We start from the raw sequence: 22,986 nt of genomic DNA on the forward strand, positions 1-22,986 counted from the left end.
ACAGGTATAAACCATGTGAAGGCAAATCAACACTTTCCACCGTGGATCCAGGAGAAAATCACGTGTACAGGTGTCAGAAATGAATTCACACAAACAGCGACTGACACCAACCTTCTCTGTGAACATACAAAGAGATGGAGCTGCACTGTAATATTGACCCCCAAACATCCTGAGGGGATGGCATCAGAAACAAAGGCATTGTCGGTGTTATGGGAAAATCAGTAGACCGACAGTTTGTGAACCGGAATAATGCTCAAATAATAAACCAGGCGGTTTATTTTTTTAATATAAAGAACATTCATGTTGTAAATCTTGGCACAAATCATAAACAGCAAACCTGTTCATGTGCGCCCCAGCAGCGGGTCGGATGGGGCATGAAGAGGCGTCTGGCGCCCCCCACTGGACACGTCATGGTCCTACACTGTTGCCCCCCCGTCACATGACCGGGTCAAACCAAACCCGACCCTTAACTCAGCCCGCTCTGCTACGGAGTTGCTCTCACAAATTCACACCGTTTATTTTGAAGGCGACGTTAGATGCGCCCAGCTGAGAAGCGGAAGTTCGCCTTCAAAATAAATGCATGCAGCTGTAAATACACTCAGCTGGCTCTTTGAGATTTAAATACTATATTCAGAGCTAAACGTTGCATTCACATCAAGACAACACCTACCACAGACCAGGTACCTCTGCCAGTCCGAGCGGACACTGGCTGCACAGCATCGTGTTGTGTTTAATGGGAGGCCGGGGCTGGTGTCTGCAGGGGGCGTCCCGGGAAACACTGACCCCTGAGTGAACCTCGCCCGCAGGAAGCACGCCGAGGCAGCTCCGGGCTCACGGAGCCGAGCGAACGACGACACACAGCGTTAAATTACCTCCTCTGTCTATAGCTAGCTGCATTTCTAAGCTAACGGCGAACAAGGGAGTCGAAATTCGCCTGAAAATCAGAGGCATTACACCGGCAAATGATGCCAAGGTAAGCGCTTAGCTGAGCCCACGGGCGGCTAGTAAGTCGGTCACTGGTAGCCGGTAGCTGTGCTAGCTTCACTAGCTTCACTAGCTTCACTAGCTTCACTAGCTTCACTAGCATCACTAGCTTCACTAGCTTCACTAGCTTCACTAGCATCACTAGCATCACTAGCTTCACTAGCTTCACTAGCATCACTAGCTTCACTAGCTTGTGATCAGTTGATATGTCGGGACACAGTTTCTAGCTCCAGTGAGATTCTAGATTAACCTCGAAGATTGTTTCATTCTAAGAACAAGCACTTGTGACTTTTCGTTGTTTGTAATAAATCAGAAGCTGCTTAAAATGCCACGGCTCATTTACCGACGCTGCGTATGGATTTTAATTGTCAAAAGTTCGGTTACACTGCTGGACATGTGGCATTGTTTAAACAGTCTCGGTATAAACTGTATTTTATTAACTTCAATTCGGCACACGTCTAAACTGTTTTAATGCAACGTTAATGGAATTAAGTTCAGAAGTTAATGGCGGTCTTGAGTCATGGCTGATGAGTAAAGTGGTGCTAAATTGCTAACATTTTGGGAGGAGTTTGGCCAGCGGGGGATACAGGGGCGTTGTTGGGATTTCAAATAGTTCAGGGGGGCTGTACATAGCCTGGTAGTGTCAGAGCACAATGTGTTGACAGAAACAATGAGGGATGCAAATTAATGCACACACAGACGTGAATTCACACACATACTGTAGTGTCTTAATACACTTCCACACTGGTATTAATGTGCAGCCATCTGGAAGTTTATGGCTATTTATTAACAGTGACTTCAACCTTCATATACCCCCCTCCCTTCCCCCTGTCAGTCAGGCCCCCGAGTACTTGTCTATAATTTAACTATACTTTGAAATCATCCACACTGAGTTACAGACTGAATAAAGTCTGAGTCGATCAAGGTTTCTATCCAGAGGGGAAAACATCTCAACATTTTGAAGAGATTCTCAGAAAAAAAAAAAAAAACCATCAAACATCAAGTTGAAAATAAGGCAGAGAGACAGAAAATGATTGGCTCGTTGTCAGGGCAGCCTTATCATTAAGAACAATCCTTGACGTAGGAATTTTATCTGTCAAAGATTGCGCGCCACCATCCATCAGTTCAGTCATGCCACACAGCACATCACTCACACCTAACGCATAATTCCCACTGCTTTTTGTCCTGTCGTCTCTTCTCCTGATTTTGTTTTTCCTGGGAGCATCACCTTACAGCATAAATCTCGCTGAAGCCATGGTGACTTCAACTCAAATGACAAAGATTTAAAGTACACACATACTGCAGATAAGCAATGTGTAGATAGACCACCTTAATCTGTTTGCTGGGGTTGGTACACTGCAGTAAAAGATTTCCAACATCCCGGTGCTCTTAAAACTGGAAGTGAAAGTTGAAGTGAACCGACTCTTTACAGGGCTGTGTTTACAAAAAATTACTTGGTGCTTGAAATCACTAAGCTCAGTGAAAACATTTAGCTAAATATTTGCTTAACAGGAGCCTCAGAGCCGCTGGTATTATAACAGCTGCCTCCCTGCTGATTGAAACAGTTGTTTCCATTAACTGGTTGCTATAATTGAAATCACATTATGTTGGTTTGCAGATGCCTGGTCAACTTGACAGCCTGAAGCCCAGAAAGAGGAAGAGCACATCTGAGGTCAAAGGCTCCAGAAAGGTTTGTGTTACCTGTGCAAACGAGAGAACGGCTTTTATAAAGAGCAAATAATAACCAGCTGCTGCTTCTAACTAAAAATCTCTCTAAAGTTAAATGAAATTATCTTTCTTAAAACAATTTATAAAATGTCCACATTTTTTTTCCTTAACTGGACTATTATAACTGGCTAGTCTTCGACATATAGGATCAAAGGATATTGATTATTGGTAAGTACAGCATCGTCCTAACCCTGGTCTTTCTCTCTGGGTCACAGGCGTCTGCTACCAGGAGGAGATATATGAAAAGTTCAAAGACGCACTCAGCAGCAGAGAGCAGTTCAGTCGTCGGTGGTTCCAGCAAAGCAGCCGATCCTCTGGAGAGACAGTCTCACATCAGCTGTGAATGCCACCAGTCTGCAGGCAGGAGGAGATGCTCAGCGTCGCCAGAGCTCGAAGGGCCGGAGGGCAAAGAGAACGAGCTGAGGACGGGGCTGGATTTGGACGGCTGCAGAGTGAATGGCGTCCAGGACAAACAGGATCGTGAGGAGATGGATTTTGAAGAAACTGGCAAAAATATCTTCCCAGATGATGACAGCAACCAGATTCTCCCCGTAGAGCAGTTCTTTGGCAACTTGGACGCTGTACAGGTGAGGCGTTTTAGTTTACAGCAGTAACTGGGACAACCTGTGTTGCTTAAAACCAGTTTTTGTAAAGGAAGCTTTTCCCAGCTGGTGTAGAAGTGGCTGCGTTGAAAAGACACCAACAAAACATCGTTAAAGCAGCTCTCACATGTAAACAAGTAAATATTCTACTGTTAAACAACTTAAATTTTGTTTCCTCACATGCTTTCTTGACGTTCACATCTTAGCTCAGACCGTGGTATGGAAGTATGTTCTACCAGCCATGTTTTAACAGTTGAATATCTGCTGATGAAGTTTGTGTGATTTGGTCAAAAGCTCCAGAAGAGGTGCGTAAGTGGACCTTGAAGTTGTTTTGTCAGCTGCTGTTTGCATAATTTTGTGCATTTAATAGTGAGAGCACATTTTAGGAGGCACCAAGAGAGTCGAGATGAACTAAAGTCTCTTGTGCAAAAAACTTCAAAACAAAGGTAAAGGTGCAGAATGAAAACCATGTGTTGAAGTAACCAACACTGGTTGGATTTGTTATGTTTTCCCTTCGGGAAACATTAGAATGACGTCACTAAAAATAGTCTCTGTTTTTAAGAATTAAAAGGAAATGAGATACAAGGCATGAAAGAATGAGCACAGCCCTGATCTCAAAATAAGACACACTGTCCAATGCAGAAAGGTTTTATCATTGCTGATGTACAATCACATCATGTACTTTATTTAGCAAAGCAAATGTATTAACCAGTTGTGTCCAGTTAAAAGAGCAAGAAAATAGTGTAAATTTCAAACGCCTCATTCTGTAGCTGTGATGTTAAAGAGAGTCTCTAAATCAAAGACAGAATCATGCTGTGAAGAAAAGGTGCCCTCACAACAACAGGAGCCGCATCCGTTGTTATGTAACTGACCTTTGAAACAGTCACTGCCGACTGACTGAGTGCACTGCACTGACATTAATCCTACCTGTGGATGTAGTTTTTAGTAGGATGTAGTCATGTGAACCAGGCAGAGAAAGAACGCCTGGAGGAACATTTCATTACATCTGGCATAAATTTTACAGTTGGACTCAAGGAAGAACTGATTTGAATTTGGTGGTCAAAGGTCAAAGTTCACTGTGACCTCACAGAACATGTTTTTGGCAGTAACTTGAAACTTCATACTCTAATTATGACACAATTTAACACAAATGTCTGATAGGATAAAATGATGAGGTGATGATATTTTATATCCAAATGGTCAAAGGTCAAACTTCACTGTGACATCATAACGTTCCGCAGAACCACCACTGGCCATTATTTAAAGGGATAGTTCAGGTTACCTGATGTGGGTTTGTGTGAGGCACAGTCAGTGTGTTACCTGCAGTAGATTCAGATCAGTGCGCTGCCAGTTAGGAGAGGCAGCAGGGAACACGGCACTACCATAGTGATGTGCTGCTGTAGACGAGGTCAGCAGAAAAAACATGTTTTAGACACTTAACACAGCGAAACAATCCAATATCAGTTTAAATGTTTCCTTCATTTAGAATATTTTCAGCACTTTACCTTCCCTTCCGCACTACATTTTTCTCAACTGCTGAACTATTGTATTCCTACACATAAGCCCACCAATGGTGCACACTGTATTACGCTGCAGCAGCAGGTCAGCTGAGTGAATCAGAAAGAGCTAAACTTGACTTTGTGTTGACGGGAAGATGAAGCACTGAAAATATACTAAATGAAGCGAACATTAAAACAGCGTCTTTTAAAAGTGTCTAAAACACGTTTTTTTTCTGCTGACCCCGTCCACTCTGCTTGTGTGTCAGTGTTTCTTGCTGCTTCTCTAAACCGGCAGCGCGCTGATCTGAATCTACTGCAGGTAACACACTGACTGTGCCTCACACAACCCCGCGTCAAATAACCTGAACTATCACTTTAACTCATCGGGTGGAGATACAACAGAGAGGTAGTAATTGTAGTTTGTTCATACATATACTTGTAAATGATGTGAACAATGTATTCATCATACAGACTGCATTAAATCTGACGCTTTAACAGTTGGTGTTTCTAGGTTATAAATGAGGACATATTGAATACTGACTTTTCACGTTACAGGACTTCCCTCAAAGATCCTCAGCAACTTCTGCCCGCGACCACAGGGAGAACAGGAGGCGACATTACTACGCACGAGAGGACAGTGATGAAGAGGACGTGGGCTTCAGCAGCATGCAGCAGGATGACAGAGGAGGCACTTAGTGATGAATAACTGCACTTATGACTGTGGTGGACTCACAGTGATGTCTGAGGAAAGACATAAAACCTCTCAGCAGCACTTAGGAAAAAGCAGCCAAATGAAACAATCTGTTCAGACACAGCATTCAATCAGTCCTCGTCTGTTATGTGGCTGTCCGAGCTCGAAACCTGCCTCCAGCACCTCGCCATGTGCTGAACATGCTCAAGTTCACCACTGGTAATTTTGACTTCGTCACGTTTTGACGACAAGTTCTTGATGTTAAATTTGGACATTTTCTTAACAAGGACCGTCCACAAGCAGAAAAATGCCAAATTGTTTTGCACCCATAACATTGTACTGATACCTCAATGTTGTATTTCATTTGATAATTGTCTTTAAATAGCTACAAGAATGAGATTAATATAGGCACCTGTGAGGAATTGAAATATGTTGAATTATTTATTGTTAAATTTATGCTCGCACCACCCCTGGTTCAGTTGTAACAGGACGTCACTGGGGGTGATGTGTTGACAGCACTTTATATCGACCAATCAGTCCACAGAACCTTGAGAAATGCCAAATTCAGTGCTGGACTTTAGTAAAGAAACTTTAAAACTGTTTATTTTTCCTCACAAATCTACAAATTAAAAGGTCTAAAATATAAAAGTCACCTGTTGATAAAAGCAGCATAAGTAACGAGTTAATGTTCTGGTTTCAGACTAGATTAATGTGATGAGGAAGGAGCGAACACACATCAGACAACGGTGTCAAAATCAGGTCATTTAATATAAAAAAAAAAAAAAAAAAAGAAATCCATTGTTAAAGAGGAATGTTATGTCAGTAGTTTTCTGCATAAAAGTCATTGTTCACCAAGTGTCTAATACTCCTGCTCAGTGCATCTGTGCTCAGTTTTTTGGCAGCTTCTTAACATAAATCCATCTGTCTGTAAATGTGCATATCAATGCAGCTAATAATTTTCTCTGACGTGGTTCCTGTTGGGTTCATATTTGCAAAAAAAATTACAAAATTAACACAAATGACAAATTTATAATTAAAGTTAATGTTGAGAATAACTGAAACCTCACTTTGAAAATATAATCCAGTCATTGTCTGTCATTGTACTAGAGCTGTCTTGATATCCAGTTTTTGTCCTGGCCGTGTTTTATATATTTTTACTGCCTTATTTATGCAAAATGCTTTTCATATTCTTCTATGCAACTTTGTGACTGAGTGAATGCCATTGTAATCACTTAATGCATTTTTCATCAACGTGCCAACACAAAGAACAAATAAATGTTTTTCATGATTTCAAGTAAGTCATTATTTCAGTGAGGTAAAAAAAAAAAAAAAACAGGTAAAGGCACTTTGTTGTTTCAATAGACCCTGTGAGATAATTACTCACAGGATTTATCAGTGTAATACATTACGTTGTCAAAGCTCATACAAATTAATAAAAAATAAAAATCACTTCATGCGCCTCCTCTTCCCTTTGGCTGCCTGGTTTCCCTTGTCTGTGTCAGTGGCTCGTCTAAAAATCTTCTTGCCCTCACACAGCAGGTTGTGAGCTCCTTTCTTGTGGCACACGATGTGAACCAGCTTCAGGTTCTCCCTGGTGAACAGCAGAGAGTAGAAGTAGTTCAGGTTGACGTCGGCCGTCTTGTGATTTTGTAGAGCTTCCAGCAGAGCGGGAATCACCGTCCTCTTCTTCTCGATCCTGGACCCAAGATGAAGAGGAAATGCTGCGTTAAGTCAAAAACTAGCTATTTAATGTTAGGAGGCTGTGTCTGTGACATTAATTATCTCGACTGGTTTAAACATTAAGTCCTTTGTTCAGACCTTTTAAGTTCACTTTAAAATACTTGTTGCATATGTGAAATTGGTCAAGTTTGCAAAATAACACCTGAAACATACAGAAAACTCTCTTGTGCATCAGTGGTGTCAGCAGCTGTAATCCTGCAGCACTGTGCACACATTTTTTTATGATTTTGTTGATTTTGTTTATTTAGCTAAATGAGAGAATCCATTGCTGCTTAACACTGACTTTTACTGCACGTTCTCTCTGGAATATTCAGTAGAATATATAATAATATAATGTAGCCTGAAATTCGGCTGTTGTCGTAGGCTAATAAAGGTTTATGGTGGTGTTGTGTTGTAACTTTAGAGCTAAATATGTAAATCAGTCTCTCTCTCTCTTGCTGGTCGATGAGCAGACGTGTGTGTGTGTGTGTGAGAAACCTAAACAGGGCCGACAAGCAGACAGACGAATCTTGTGTGTACTAAGAAATAAAAACCTTGCCGGTGCTGCTGATGTGGATAATGTAAAATGCACAAAAGTAAAAAGTGAATTCTGTTCAGTATGAAGTTAAACTAACGTGAGGTTTCAGCTGTGCAATGAGGAGAAACGTCTGACAGCGAAAAGCTTTGTGACTCAACCTGTGGTCCAGGTTCCACGTGCTGAAGACGATCCTGCTCTCTCGGCTGCCGTACGGGTTGATGGAGTGGAGGGACTTGCACACGTCCTGGTCAAATGATCCCTGAGGAAGCAACAGGGAGGAAGAGGAGGGTGTAAATATGCTGCTCCAGTCCTTTCAAACTCACTTGTCAGTTTGGTCTGGTAGTCTACAGTAGATCCAGGGTCAACCCATCAACACCTCGGTATGTGTTTTTAATACCTGGCAGGTAAACCACCCTTGCTGAGTGCACAGGCGATCCGGCTCCTTTTCAGTCCGGTCAAAGTAGCAGCCGTTGTACTTGGCTGTTTTCAGCGTTTCTGCCAGGTACTTTGATGTTTTCAAGAACTCTGTCCTGACTTTAGCTTTCTGAATGGTTTTGCTGGCATCGTCCACCTGAGAACAGAGACAAGAAAAACAACTATCTCTTAGATATCAAACCGGACACCTGACTGAAGATGGTTCATTGGTAGTGTCGGTCGGTTTCTGGGTTTGTAGACGTACCTCCTTCATGTAACCTCGTATCCTGCTTTCACAGTTGTACTTCATGTAGGCAGACTTTGTCTTGAATCGAGCATCGACACCTGGAATGAAACGTTGCAGATGAATTTAGTGTCAGTGTTTCCTTTTTACTGGGACATTTGTAAATTACTCACATTTCTATCTCCCATTTTTCCATTGTTTCTTAATTTGCAGTTACCTGCTTTGAATGATTTTCAGGTCATATCTACATCATAAATTACTTCAGGAATAATGTTACCAACAAACTGACAGTTTAATGACCTCCTCTAACAGCTTGACACCCAGCCAGATCAGACAATAACTGGATCTGTTTAATGCAAGCGCTGACCCAACTGAGGAAAGCTTTTCTACCCCAGGCTTTTTTTCCCCCCCTGCACTTCCTTTTTTCCATTATGATGATATTATTTTGTTTGTTTTTCATAAACAACATGGCAAATGAGATAGCAAGCTGATTACAGCTGTTAACCGCTTCCCAGTTCTCACAGTTCAGCCGCGAGGTTCATTACACCTCACAGTATGAAAAGCATCTGTTGAAACAAACAGGAGAGACAAAGCCACAGTGTCGCTACAGTCAAAAAGACTGAATGTTGGTTTTCATGACCCTCTGCCGATTAGATGATGAGATACAGTGTGATGAAGATCACACTTTAACTTAAACATACAGAAACTCAACATGGCAACAACTCTTGAAGTTACTTGGCATATAGTAAAAATAAGAAAAACATATCATTGTAACATTGCTATAATTTGAAAAGAAAGGTTTTTTGTTATGATGAGAAACTGAGCAAATATTATTCTGTTGCCATGGCAGCGATATGTTGCCGCATCACCGCATCACCCCGGCAGCGGAGACTCCGTACCTCTGAACCACTCTTCATCCTCCTCTCTGCTCTCCAGCTCAGATCTGTCGTCCAGGTTCAGCAGCAGGTCACACAGGATTTTACGCCTCTTCGGAGACTGCTCATCAGACAGGAGCCCCTGTGCTGCTTCAATGATGCCGTCGGCGTGCCGGTCCGTGTTCAGCAGCTGACCGATGTCACACACAACTGAAATCAGAAGCACAGGGGGCATGAGGTGTCGGCAGCAACGCCATCACCCTGGCTCTACACTGACAGTCTGTCAGGGCAGGAGAACACACACCGTTACAGCTGAAGCATTTGGCTTGATTTTTTTTTTTTTTTTTGACTGTTGTTTCACCTACCCCCGCTCCATGTCTGCTCCCTGGAGAGAAGAACAAGTTCAGTGTGGTCAGGCAGAGTCAGGAAGAATTCCTCCGTCACTTTTGTCCCATCAGAATACAAACAAACATGTGCACCAGAAAGTGGCAGCTGGAAACATGGATGACATCATATTCAAGTTAGAAGAACAGGTGTTATTTAAAGTGAAATGTTTACTCCCCCTAAGTCTATCACGTGGGTTGACTCCCAGACAGTTTCTGTGAAATGTATTTATTGATGTGTGCTTTTCAAGTTAAACTTAAATTTAAATATAAACATCATAAGAGCACTATAAATACTGTGATGCCTGTCTATGGACCAATAAGTGGAAAACGAGCCTGCTCAGGAGTGGGAAGGCAGTTGTGTCAGTAATATTCTCATGAAAGATTATTTTTAGGATGTCTCCAGAATGTGCAGACATGGTGGAGACACAGGATGACAGAATACAGCGATGATCTACTGTTATTTATCTACTTTATTTAGATTAAACGCTGCCTGTGACGTAGTCTGTTCTGATTAAGCTGATATATTTATCTTATGTTCACTCACACAGGAGTAGACAAGCAGACAGTGCCTGCCCTCCAGCACGTATTGAACACACACACACACACACACACACACACACACACACACAGAAGGACTTTTACAGCGAACACTCTTCTTTCATATGTAACATTTAATCTGAAAGCTACAACATATTTAAAACGATCCTTCATGTCATGTCTCTTTGATCTGGAATATGCACACACAGTCACCTACACTGCATGTATGCACACTGGCCTGCAGGGTGAACTCCTCTGTGTATGGTTCCTGGCTGCCTCTTTGACCTTTGACCCCTGAATCTAATCTAAATGCGGAGAACTGCGACCTGTCAGGAACATGTAGATCCGAACCGGGACCCTGAGCTGGACCCTGGATCCAGCAGGAGTTCATTCAGCAGCTGAAGTTACAGAGGCCATGTCCGCAGCAGCTCCAGATGTTCGCCTTCAGAACAGCTGTGCGTTTCTTTTGTTTACCCGCAGTGTGGCCGCTTCCCAGAGGAGCGGGCGGTGCAGCTGACACCACCGGGGCTCACCTGTAAAGCCTTGCAGCCTTTTTTAAGCAACTCCTTCAGGTCTTTTGCTGCGACTCCATACTTCCTGTTTTCGTGAAAACTCCTAATTTTCACAGGTTTGCTTCTCTGGAAGAGGCCAAACATCGCAGCGTTTCAGTTCGTAACTGCCGCTTCCTCTTCCTCTGCAGGCGGAAGGACGCGGCGGCGGCGGCGGCGGCGGGCTGCTGCCGCCTGCTGGTCTCCTCCTCTCCTGTCCTTGATGTGATTTCTCTCGGTGGAAACCTGGTGTGAAAACAGCGCTGGAGAGAGAATTCAGACGTGTGTTTTTTAAAATAAAGGTTGTAATACGATGCTGGAAATGCTCCTGCTGTAGAGAGGTGCTGCTGAACTGTATTGCCTGATACTCACAGGTGTTTCTGTTATTTTGTCCACCCCATCTATTACAGTGAGGGTATGCAGCATAACACATATCTATAGATGTCCAGTATTAATTAGCATGTAGAATCTGTAGGTCTCATAAATGTAGTGGTAAAAAGTTTCAAATTAAAAGTATAAAGTATGAGGTAATATCATTGGTACCTGAGTGCAGTAAATGCACTTAGTTATGTTCTATCAGTGTTCAAATAATACAAATGTAACATGAATACATTTAAATATATATATATATTTGTAGATCCTCTCCAGCTGTGGATTGACTGGGATGATCAGAGACTCATGTGTGGCCTGTCTGACAGCCAAAGAAAGCAGACTAATGGATGAACAGGGCAGAAAAGATTCTTCTGTTTCTGCTGCTGACAGAGACCTGTTCTTGTTAAAGTCTAGTCAAAAGCTGCTGACTAAATAGGATGATATGTGTAGTGTTGACAAAGTGTATCCCGTAAATTCTAATGTTATTCCATAAGATAAATGTTTGATGTTTATAATGTTGTAATCTTGTTTTTTACAGGATAAATCTTTGGAGATTTTGTCCCTCTGTACTTTTGCAGCTCTGTCACCCAGAGGGATCAGTCATGTAGCAATGTCCCTCGCCTGAAGCAATAAAAACATTGCGCCTTAATGCCCTCAGCTTTTACATATTAACCTCTTGACTTTTCGAAGGGCTTCCTCCGAATCATCTGTAATATCTATGAGGAACATATACATCTTTTTACATGTTAGCACCCTGTGCAGGCTCTGCCGGCCATGTGGAGGCTCTCGGTTGCAGCCAGGCCAACCATTTCAAACAGAGATGCATTTTATTCCCCGTTGTCCCAGACACACTGAAGCCAGATAAAATGGGCCATCACATGAAACGGGACAGATAAGGTCTGGAGATTATGCTCATACACTTTAACAGTCAGTCATGGAAATGATCTCACACAGAGCCTGTTTATTGTGATGGGGTCCCTTTTGAATTTAAATGCGTCACCTTAAATTAGCTCTTGTGACTGGAGAATGTTGTAATGTGAACATAATAAAACTACTACAAGTACTACTACTACTACTACTACTACTACTACTACTACTACTGTGGCTGCCACATAAATATAATAATAATATTGATATCATAATATGATAATTAATATTAACAATAGTCCATTTTTACAATAATGATCAAATGATTATGTATTTATGTTTATTTTAAGACGTGCCCCTACCCTGTCTCTGATTGGCTTACCCTGATTTTGTTACCCTAACTCTAGCCAATCATCACACTTCATGGCTAAACATAAACGGGTGTTAGCCAATCAGAGGCAGGGTAGGGGCAGGTCTTCGCGCTTCTCGGGTGAGGGGAAAAAAAAAGAAGGTCTACATGGCAACGTGAAGATTACCATAGCAACTGATGCACCACGATGGGAAATACCAAATGAAAGGTTTGGAGGATTAAAGACGACCTTTACGAAGTGTGATTATATGTTCAGTTTCGGGGTTAAATAGTTATTTCAGTACATATGTTCCTCCTGTGCTTAATCCGTACTATTTGTATATTTTATTTTACTCGAGAATACTCCTGATGAAACTATTGATTCACTCGGGTGACCCCTCTGCACTGAATGGTAGAATCCGATTTCAATATGGCGGCCGCGGGTTTGAAAATGTAAACGGGTGGAAAAAATAATATTCAGCGTAATATACGGTTGTACGTTACCTTTTTGACTTTGTTTTTTGCAATGCTATGTTCATTCTCTATTAATTGAAGACTATGGTAAAAACAGAAGGCTCGTCCACCATGGCGGGCGGCTGGAAAGAAGTGTTTGACAGAAGCCGGTTGGTTCCCGCACCCAGCCAGACAGTCCGCCGGGCTGTGGAGGGCCACTTCACCCGGTCCCACGGCTTCCAGCTCAGCCTCGGCCGGGTCACTGCAGCTCACCTCCCGCAGGTGACAGCTCCCAGATAACGCTAAATGCTTGGTGTCCAGATGTCGCTGAAACAGTTGTGCTGACGGCAGAAACCCGCTGGTGGTTAAACACCTAAATTCAGTCTAGTCTATCGACTTTGGACTATAGACAAACTATGATAAGGCTCAGAAAGTATATTGTCCCTATGCTCGATGATATGTCACAGTGCAGCATTAGCATTACATTGGAAGATTTTAAGGTTTTACCTTTTCATACAACCAGATCTTTTAGGTCTGATGTTAACCTGTGATTTATCTACTTCCCCTTTTTAGTCACAGGAGATGCCAGAGGTGGAGCAGGACCTGGCCTACCAGCTGAGAGTGACCCTATTTGACAGAAATCACCAGCACTTCTTTGGGAAAACATGGAAGAGTCCACTCCAGAGGATGAAAAACAACAAAATATCATTCAATGAGGTAACTTTATTATAAAAAGGGATTCCACTGAAATAAGGCTAGAGTTCACAGTTGTGATTTACTCTGTGTTTCATTTGCAGACTTTATTTTAAACTCCTCTAATGTTGATTTTACAATCAATGGATTGATGATCGCATAGTAAAATCAGTGCCCATTCAAACATGAATGACATTAATTTAGCATAGCCATTATTTAATTAAAGCTCAACCACTCACAGCTAAATTAGCAGTGATGGTTGGATTGTGCTACGCTCTCGAGGATGTTTCCTGCCTAAACAGCAAGTTACAAACTACCCTGATTGCCATTAAGAGATTCCAGTTGCAGTTGTTCCAGTCCATTTTCTCATACCGCAAGCTGAATAACTGCATATTTTTATGTGAAGCAAGAACTTATGAAGTTGTTACAGAGGATTCATAAGAAAAGCATTGATACAGCACAAATCTGTAACTCACTAATCAGGCACTTGCCACAAATGACAAATGTTCAGTTAGTTTTACAGGGTTAAGACGTTAATATCCTCAAATGGTTCTGCCTCACACAGTGAATATGGCAATACAAGAACTTGGTAATTAAACTTGGCTTTCTTTCTTGAGTATTTCTCCATGCCATTAAGTAGTCATGACCCAATAAGCAACAATAGCACAATTAAAGTTCATAAATATAACACCCATAGATATTATTTATTTCAAGTTTAACTCTCAAAAACTCGCCTTATCTCCTTCATCAGGACTCTGTGGGTATGCTTTGATCAGATTTAGTTGACAGACATAAGCAAGCAGCCCAACAAGGGTTTTATTATTACGAAATATGTAAGTTTATACAGCAGTATCAATGTATAACACAACAGACTACATTTTCTGGAAAATGAATATAGAAACCCTGAATAGATAAATGAATCATACAACAAACGAATGAAGGTGATGAGCCACTGTGATTCCCCCAAAACTGTGTCTACTATGAACTGATCGCTCATAGTAAGAAACTAATACTAAAAACATATTTGCTAAAGGTCATGCATAGCCACACAGGCGTTTCAACTTACTTTTGGCTAATTAGACCTCTGTTTAGGTTCAAGTTGAATGGAGCAATAAACTAGAAATACATGAGGTCACCAGCTGTAATAAACTAATAAGATGTAGCCTCTATAAGTTCCTAACCCTAAATCATACATGCAGTAATTCCAGCAGTGATAATGTGTCTCATGTAACTGTACAGGTTTAGCGGCGTTGTGAAAGTCGTGCTTGGCTTTGCATTTCTGTAATTTTTGGGCCAGGTTTTTGTGTGGCCACTGATCATATGCTGGCAGTCTCACATTCTTGAGCCTTTGTGATTTTCTATTCTATCTCAGCCCTCTCAATTTTCATACTCCCACTGAGCAGATATGCTTGAGAAGATCTGGTTGATTTTCAACCAAGCAGCATGTACTGGGTAGAAGAATTGAACATGGTTTCCATAGCAGTATTCCTGCCTCCGTTAAAGGAGCTACGTGTAAGTTATTGCAGTTACACAAAAACTGTGAGAAGCCCTGTGAGTTTAAATTAGGCTTAACTAAATCCATCAATCACCTTAAACATCACAACTGAGTTGTGTGGAGTCTTTGGCCACAGCTGCATTCTGCTTAAACTAAGTTACACTGCAGCACACTGAGGCAGGCAGCCAGGCATCCCAACCACAACATTATAATTTGTTCATTTTGCAAGACTGAAGTTTTAGTAAGGCTTCAGTTTTAGAACCAGGCTGAGGTGAGAGGGTTTACAACTCAGTGTCATTATAAATAATTTTTCATTTGTATTGCAATTTCAGTTTGTTTGTGTCAGTGAAAAAAAGAAATGGAACATCATCAGCTTTTTTCACGGGCAGGTTGCTTGTGGTACCTTTACCACTGTTCTACTGTAGCGTCATTTTGTAAAGTCTATTTGAGTAAACTTAATAATAAGAATACAGTATTCTTTTCTGTATTAGTTTTAATATTTAGTACCTACTGTTGCTGTGGCATCAAAACATCTGCTACTTGAACAGTGTTGAGTGTGAATACTACTTAATAATACATCTGATGCTGAATCAGTCAGTGGGTTAAAATAATATTTCAGTTTACAGAAAAATTTATTTATAACTATCAGATAATTGTTTCATCATTTTAAGTCACTTACACAACAAACAGTTGCTGCATGAGCATCTGAAAAGAGGATTTTTTTCAATTTCATATCATTTAAAATTCGATTTTGCACTTCTGGTCCACCAAACGAAACAATCTGAAGACCTCACAATGGACTAACTTGTGAAAGGCATTGTTCATAATTAGTTTGACATTCTATAAAATCAATTGAAAAAATAACTGACAACTTAGTACATAATGGTTAGTTGCAGCTGTAAATACGTCTTTGTAGAAAGTTGCTTTTCTACACTAACAAAAATCACTCTGGAGTCAATTGCTTGTTGTGAGCCTGAAGCAACAGCTCTTCCTGTGACATGGTGGTAATTTTAGCTTTGCTTCCTCATCTCATCACTTTTAGCTCCAGGTTATTGTCTTTATTAGACCTCTGCTCAGGATTGTGTTGCTGAAAACAGTGCTTGTTGGCTACATTAAAATGATAAACAGGCAGCTCCAACCCTTAAAACGTCAGTCCTTTATGGTGTGGAGGTATATTTGGTGCAATTACATGTACTTGCTGTAGTATTTATTGTAATTTAACACCCTCTTTTGCAATCTGCTGTGGTTGAGCTCCTCTGAACAAACATCACTAAAGACTACTGGTTGTTTTTCTTGGGGTTGGAATTATAATGTGTTATACATAACCATGTGAGTCAGTGTGGGTGAAGTTGGTCTGCACTTTCAGTCAAATGTGGGGTTCGAGTTTCACGGAAATCCACATTTTCACGTTACCATACTTTTTCCATTTTTTCCCCAATCATTGTTCTTTGGGTCTTTTCTCCTCTGTAATCATCATTAGACAAAAGGGAACAAAGAAACTATTTTTTGCTGTCAAACTACATGATGTTCTCTTTGATGATGAAATTTCCTATTACTTCTGGGAAATCTAATAAGAATTTAATCGCAGCGAAGGACTTGTGATACAAAAGACAAAATATACAACACCTATATTGAAATATGCCACAAATAAGATTATCTGCATGGTGTCCATTCAACTTGAAAGGTTTTCTTCTGTTTAGCGAGGCACCCTCCGGTCTTGTATGTCCATCCTGCTTTGTCTCCTGTACAATAAGTAAAATTGAAGCTGATGGCTTCAAACTGCTTTTAACGTGTTGCTGTGCAGTCCACAGTTTTTCTAGTCAGATCTAACCGGGCAAACCTGTGGCAGTGGTTCTCAAACTCTTTCACATCACGGACCCCTAATGTGAAACGAATCAGACCACGGACCCCCATCTGATTAGATTTTCACTTCTAGATGTTTCATCACAGAAAGTGTTTGAAACCCATGACCAAAACAGTCGTACATTCTGTCACTGTGTTACTTGTGGATGGAAATATAGTGGAAATAAATTATTTCCTTTTTTGCTGGGGACCCCCAGGAATCCTCTCAAGGACAATTGGGGGCCCCCCGACCCCACTTTAAGAACCACTGACCTATGGCACCATACTAGTATTTTAAAAATGAGCGTTTTTGCCATGGTAAAAGTAAAAGCCACATCGTTGGTTAAGAATGCCATGGAAATTTTGAGAACTGCAATGCATCTTATTTGTAGTCTAAGCCCTGTTGTAGCTGTTAAATTCTTGATTGAATCTATTATATTTTTTATTCCATCAGATTAGGCAATTATGCAAAGAAGTATTCAGAAAATAAAAGTAAGACCAGAGTTGAACCTGCAAGAGCAGAAACATCTTGTCACTTGTCATTGTAAAGAGGTTTTGTTTATTTATTCTAAACGTTAGGTGCATTGACAAAGTCCATATCTTTTTGCATTCTTTTAAACTTTATACTACGATTCTATGGATACTGCAGTTCATTATAATCCAGAAACTTATAGCAATGAAATTCTTTTTTTTTTCCATTGATGTGCATTAATGTGAACAGTGGTTAACAGTGATTAAAGAAGCCACCACTTCAGTTCAGGTTTCTGATTGCGATTGGAAATCAGATCTAGCTTCCATATTTCTCTACTCTCCCCTCACTGTTTGGTCTGGGTATTATTTGAAAAATTTCAATTCAAGTGCAAGTACAATGACATTTTTGGGTGTGCAGTGGACACATTTCGCCCGGGACCAAAAGAACATTAAAGTTTGATACCCAGCCCTATAAAAGCCTCTCAGTGTTGAATGATACTATGGATATAAAACAACTAGTGGGTTCTCAGGAAGTTCGAAACAAGGGCAAAAAGTCAGCTGAGGCTGCAACCAAACAGTTCACACAACCAGTAAATGGATGTGTTACAATGTCACACTTTCCTTGGAGTTAGACATGGGTTTTTTTTCAGAAAGGAGGAAAAAAATGAGGGAACAAGCAAGGGCTTTCACTGCCCTTTGTTCGTATGCATAAATTAACTTTATTTGGCAGCCATCTTTCATTCAGGCTCTCTTATCTTACTTTCCTCTATGATAATCAAAAGCCAGAGGGCTGGATCAAAAGGAAACAAACAGGAAGGCAGGGTTTTGGCATCAACATGTCGGGAGGCATTCCTGCTATTACATTACTTTAACATCGATCCTCCAGTGGACAGCTGTGGTCTCGGTGCCAGAGGAGTTTCTTGTGAATGGGTCATCAGTTGTGAGCTACAAAATGTACCCCAAAGTAGTCTCACCTCTCTGAATAGAGAGAGACCCAGCATCATGTTTACCATCTCTTCCAAGTCATCTATTTGTCTTTTAACAGATATGTGGGGAGCAGCTGGATGTCTGTGTTCTCTCTAAATCAAACATCTGAAGGTCTCTGTACATCGTGGTTGGAGGCTGGTCACCCACTGTTTTATGATTGCGTCAGCAGCTTCCAGTGTCAGAGATGGCTGATCTGCTTACAGTGTGAGCTGTCGTACAAGATGTTTTGAGAACCTCTTTTTGATGGAAAGAATACCGTGAGCTGTAGCTGGTTGTTAAATGCAGAGTGTTGCGTAAGTCTCTTTACAGCGACACCAATGAGTCACAGCTATGGCACATTCTGATTTCCAGTTCTGTCACCATCTGTTTTCTCCCCTTTCCTCTGCTTGATGTTCTTTTGATCGAACATTATCTCACAGTGTATGGCCTCACTTTGATCCACCATTATAGTCATAGCTTGTATTCAAACCCACTTGGTATCCCAATAAGCATCCAAATCCCATTATCCATCCGGGGTAATAATATAAACCACATCATATCCTATCAGGATGATAAAGTGGGCCTGGCCCTCTCTGTGTCGTGCCGCAAGAGCTGCACCAGCTTTTTTATTGGATTTGGCCCGATGCACTCGCATTTATGCTGGTGTTTATGAGTGGCAAATTGCTGTTTCATATCCAAATAATGTCAGAGGGGGTATCCTCTCCTGAGTTACAGGAGTGCAGTGAAAATTGCAAGGCCCCAACACCCCCCCACCCCCCACCCCCATTCAGCCATGATGGATTGGTTTTAATATCTGGTGAAAAGCAAAGATGAGCAGTGATTAAAGAGAGGAGAGAGCTCTTGCTAAATCTATTTTCTTGTTTTGTCTCTTGCTTTTCCTTCTTCCCTGGCAGAGGCAAGATGTCTTGACAATGACGACCAACGTCTGTTGTTTTTTTATTTGTGTCTGACGCTTTAGGAGTTGTTTATGAGTTGTCAAATCTGACTTTCTAAGCTTTTATTTTGCACACTTTTGAGGACGGTTTGATGTGTTTGTCAAATGCTTCAGTGGTTTTCAAATGTTCTGAAAGCTGCTTTTATGTATGAAATGCAGAGAGTATAGCCCCAATAGTGACTAATTCACACTGAAAATGAAGGCCTGTAGTTGTCTGTTTGCTCGGATGCACAATTGGAAATTTAGGGTATCGTACATTCCCTTTGATTGGTGTCTGATACTGAGGTAAAACAAGACTATTTTGTCATGTCACAAGCTCTGTGTATACCTCTATGAAGCAAAGCCAGTCCACAGCTTGTTGACTAATGTAAATTTGGTTTTGTCTTTTTCTGTCCTGGTGTAAAGTCCTTTCATGCTGCACTTTCTCACCAGTTGCTGGTTTTCTCACAACATGACTCAGATTGGGTAACCCTCCCTGCTACATTCAGTCTCATGTGGCGAAGGCTGTGGGCAGTAGAGGGCAATGTTGTGCCACTGACAGCACAGATGGGAGAACTGAGAGACTGGAGGAAGCAGAGGGAAAATGTGCATCTTTCTGCATTGTCTCTCACTATGATCACTCCATTTGAGCTCCCTGCCTTCACGGGGAGCCAGTGGTTTCATCTCATATGTGCAACATTATCAGGACGACAGCTGGGCTTTGGAGAAAAGGCCAAGTTTTGTTCCTGTCCGTGCAACCTCTGTTTATCCAGGTCTCCAAATCCTGATTGCAATGACGTAGGTAGCACTGCACAGAATAAAGTGGAAGTAACAAACACACTTGAATATTTTATTTTTTTTCTCTCCTTTGTTTCTCTGTCCCCTCTCCCAACCTTAATGTCTAAACCTAACCATTACACTAACCTTTTAACCCTAACCCTAAATTAAAGGGCCTCCACAGACAGGACTACCATGTCTTAGGTCCTCACAATGTGATAAAAAAACACCTCACTCACACACACACACACACACACACACACACACACACACACACACACACACACACACACACACACACAGCCTTATTACATGACTTCAAAGCACTGAAAAGCAGAAGAAGACAGAGCTTCACCAATGGGAAAACATTTGAACATCAGTCATGTAATTCCTCTGCTTTTGTTTCTTGAATAGTTGTTCTCTAAAGAAACGCCGGTTTCAAAGTGAAGAATCCCATATGGCTCAAACTTGGGCTCAGAGTAATGAATTGCAGTAGTCCTGTAAAGCATACGTTTCTCCTCAAAGTGCACAATAGGTTGCCAAATTTAAGCTGCCAAAGCTGTAATGAAGCTACTGTCAAAGCCTCCACCCCTCCCATTTTTGCCTGGCTCTCTGAAGGAGACACATACTCCAGAAAGGCTGGCTCAGCTGAAGAAAAACTTCTCTTTGGAGTCTGGTATATTTGTTGTGTTGTGTTGCTGTGTGCCATACACAGTGTTTTGCAGTCTACCACGTATGATTGCACACGATTCACGTCCATTCGAGCGTGTCCGTTCAGCTGTCACATAGGAGGAAGCTCTGCCCTTTTCTCCACTGTTTAGGGAAAAGGTGAAATTACCTATCTCTCATGTCAACTCTTTATTTCACTCCACGAGAAAAGAATAAACAATTAGAAAATGCATTTTGTTCCTTCCTGTTGGCGGGTGTGCAGCTGTCTTGGGCTACAAGCAAACATTTGTGATGGAAAGATCACACTGGTTCACCTTTAGTAAAGCTGGTCTGTAGTTGATGCTGCTTCTCTGCTTGCCCCGTAGATTATTGACAGCAGAGTCTGATGTTGAGCTTGATTGGTAATCATGTCAGACTCGCTCTATTAGCAGCTGTATCTTAAGTTGTTTTTTCATAACCCTTTCAACCCGAGTGATGCATTTATAAACAGATATCTGCTTTGTATTGACAATCTGTGGACATACAGGCAAAAAGACGCCCCCACAAAATTCAGAAAAAAACAAAACAAAACATTTGTAATAAACTTTTTATTTATAACAAAAAGAAAACATGAGCACAGAACATGTTTAGTATGGGACCCGGAAACTGAAAATGTAGTAAAAACTTCCCAGTCTTGGGGCTACAGACATGCCAGTGAATGGTATTTATGAGTTATTAACTCTATCTGAAAATTACAGTATGACGAGTAAAGACATGTAATGACGATACCATTAACATGTTAATAAAGGGAGTGAAGATCAAGCAAAATACCCTCTGGGTGAACAGGATTTAAAGCACCAAGTCAGAATAAGTTGAAGATACTGACAAACAATTCCACGCCTACAGGCCTTTAGCCCTGCCTCCTCATTGTCAACTAAAGACAGGTATTGTTGGGATTTTCCCTTTACCGGAATTTGTGCTACTTACTACGCTTCATATATCTAATAATCCGTTAATAATACTTGTCCATAATACTGTAAATAAAAGAGTGACATGTTAATTAACAGTTACTCTTTGTGTAACAGCAATTATAGCATTTGCTGTTGTTTTAGCCCACATAAATTTTTTGTTGTTTTTTTTTTAGGAAATTTTGTGCCTTTTTTTTATTTTTATATTTTTGTTTTTGAAAGCACAGTAGAGAGTGAAAGGAAAGGGGCAGAGAGAGGGGGACTGACATGCAGGAAAGAGTCGGGCTGGTCGGGAGTTGAACAGGCAACATGCAACGTATCATTAGCAGCTGACTACATGGAGGAAATAGCCTTAATTAACTATTCAACAATGGAAAAAGTGACAGTATTCCCATTAAACAAGTCATTTTAGGAAAATGTACAGTATTAATAAACAAGCACCTGTATGGTCCACCCATACACGTGTTTTCACTTTGCCTGATCAGTCCTATTTTCAGGACAGAGATGGTGTTAGGGCACATCAATGAACACTTTTAATATTCCTATTGGTTGGTCAGGTTGGTGACATCACTTCCTTTCCAGCACATCAACTGACAGATAGTAAAGTGACTGAAAACAGCTGTGAGGGTGTGCAGAGTCTTGAAGTTGGAAATAGTAGTTTGACAAACAATCCAAGCTCAAGGTCCAGGTGAAATGTGTTGTTCAGCATCATGTCTTATAGTAGCTGAGGCAGAAAAAACCCACTGTGGGGTTTTGACTTTTGATGGCGCCTTGCAGTGAAAGAGCCACTGAGTGGAGATGTGACCCTGCACAATGTATGGTGTGTTCGTATATAAGAAAACAAGACGGAGGGCCCTGCTTCTGTGAACCCGGCAGCGCGGCACAGGGCGCAGTCAAATGTTCCCATTGTGCCGGGTGTGTGCCAAGCGGAGATTGGTCCTTTCGCTGGGCGCACCTGCGGCACTCTGGGGAGTGGGGTTGGATCAGAAAGAATACATTTTCATACACGGCCAATCACATTCACTACAGGCTGCACAAAGATTGCAATGTGCTGCTGGATTCACAATGTCAACCCTCGTCTGTGCTTCCTGTCCCACTGGGGTGGGCAGTGGAAACAACCTCAGTACGTGGCAGGAAAATACCAGTTCTCCGGTGTAGCACTCTGTTTTGCGCCTCGTGCCTGCATGAATGTTTAGACATACAAGTCTAAAGCCATGGCAGTGGCACTTGAGGCTGTACCATCATGATAACATGCTCAAAATGACAATGCTAACATGCTGATGTTTAGCAGGTATCATTTTCTTCATCATGTTCACCATCTTATTTTATTGTGTTAATGTGCCAATATTTGCTAACCACTAAACTTTAAGATGGGAACCCCACTTT

The 22,986-nt window shown here is 41.4% G+C and overlaps 3 protein-coding genes across 5 annotated transcripts in view; 2 read left to right on the forward strand and 1 right to left on the reverse strand.

Moving 5' to 3' along the window:
• Positions 1 to 487: 487 nt before the first annotated feature.
• On the forward strand, positions 488 to 6,798 carry cunh1orf174 (chromosome unknown C1orf174 homolog). Its single transcript, XM_071475306.1, has 4 exons — positions 488 to 973; positions 2,603 to 2,674; positions 2,928 to 3,299; positions 5,369 to 6,798. The coding sequence occupies exons 2-4, from the start codon at positions 2,603 to 2,605 to the stop codon at positions 5,507 to 5,509; spliced, it is 585 nt and encodes a 194-aa protein (XP_071331407.1). The 5' UTR covers positions 488 to 973; the 3' UTR covers positions 5,510 to 6,798.
• dffb (DNA fragmentation factor, beta polypeptide (caspase-activated DNase)) lies at positions 6,254 to 10,996 on the reverse strand. Of its 3 annotated transcripts, none has more exons than XM_071475305.1 (7): positions 10,751 to 10,996; positions 9,660 to 9,786; positions 9,319 to 9,504; positions 8,441 to 8,520; positions 8,159 to 8,332; positions 7,920 to 8,020; positions 6,254 to 7,200 (listed from the first exon to the last, which is right to left on the reverse strand). In XM_071475305.1, exons 1-7 carry the CDS (start codon positions 10,871 to 10,873, stop codon positions 6,951 to 6,953), a joined length of 1,041 nt encoding a protein of 346 aa, XP_071331406.1. In that variant the 5' UTR covers positions 10,874 to 10,996; the 3' UTR covers positions 6,254 to 6,950. The 3 variants fall into 3 exon arrangements, with proteins under 3 accessions (XP_071331406.1, XP_071331405.1, XP_071331404.1); XM_071475304.1 differs by lacking the exon at positions 10,751 to 10,996 and adding an exon at positions 10,435 to 10,744 and having other exon boundaries at positions 7,859 to 8,020; XM_071475303.1 differs by lacking the exon at positions 10,751 to 10,996 and adding an exon at positions 10,435 to 10,743.
• A 1,509-nt stretch (positions 10,997 to 12,505) lies between these two features.
• The window catches only part of nphp4 (nephronophthisis 4), a 163,998-nt gene continuing 153,517 nt past the window's right edge, over positions 12,506 to 22,986 (forward strand). Inside the window, exons 1-3 of the mRNA XM_071475288.1 lie at positions 12,506 to 12,582; positions 12,925 to 13,088; positions 13,380 to 13,523. Coding sequence (XP_071331389.1) covers positions 12,552 to 12,582; positions 12,925 to 13,088; positions 13,380 to 13,523 — 339 coding nt within the window. The 5' untranslated portion in view covers positions 12,506 to 12,551. The remainder of the gene's footprint in view (positions 12,583 to 12,924; positions 13,089 to 13,379; positions 13,524 to 22,986) is intronic.

This window comes from Trachinotus anak, unplaced genomic scaffold, assembly GCF_046630095.1.
Source record: "Trachinotus anak isolate AG129_WGS33_773 ecotype Australia unplaced genomic scaffold, CSIRO_AGI_Tana_v1 ptg000004l, whole genome shotgun sequence".
NCBI lineage: Eukaryota > Metazoa > Chordata > Actinopteri > Carangiformes > Carangidae > Trachinotus > Trachinotus anak.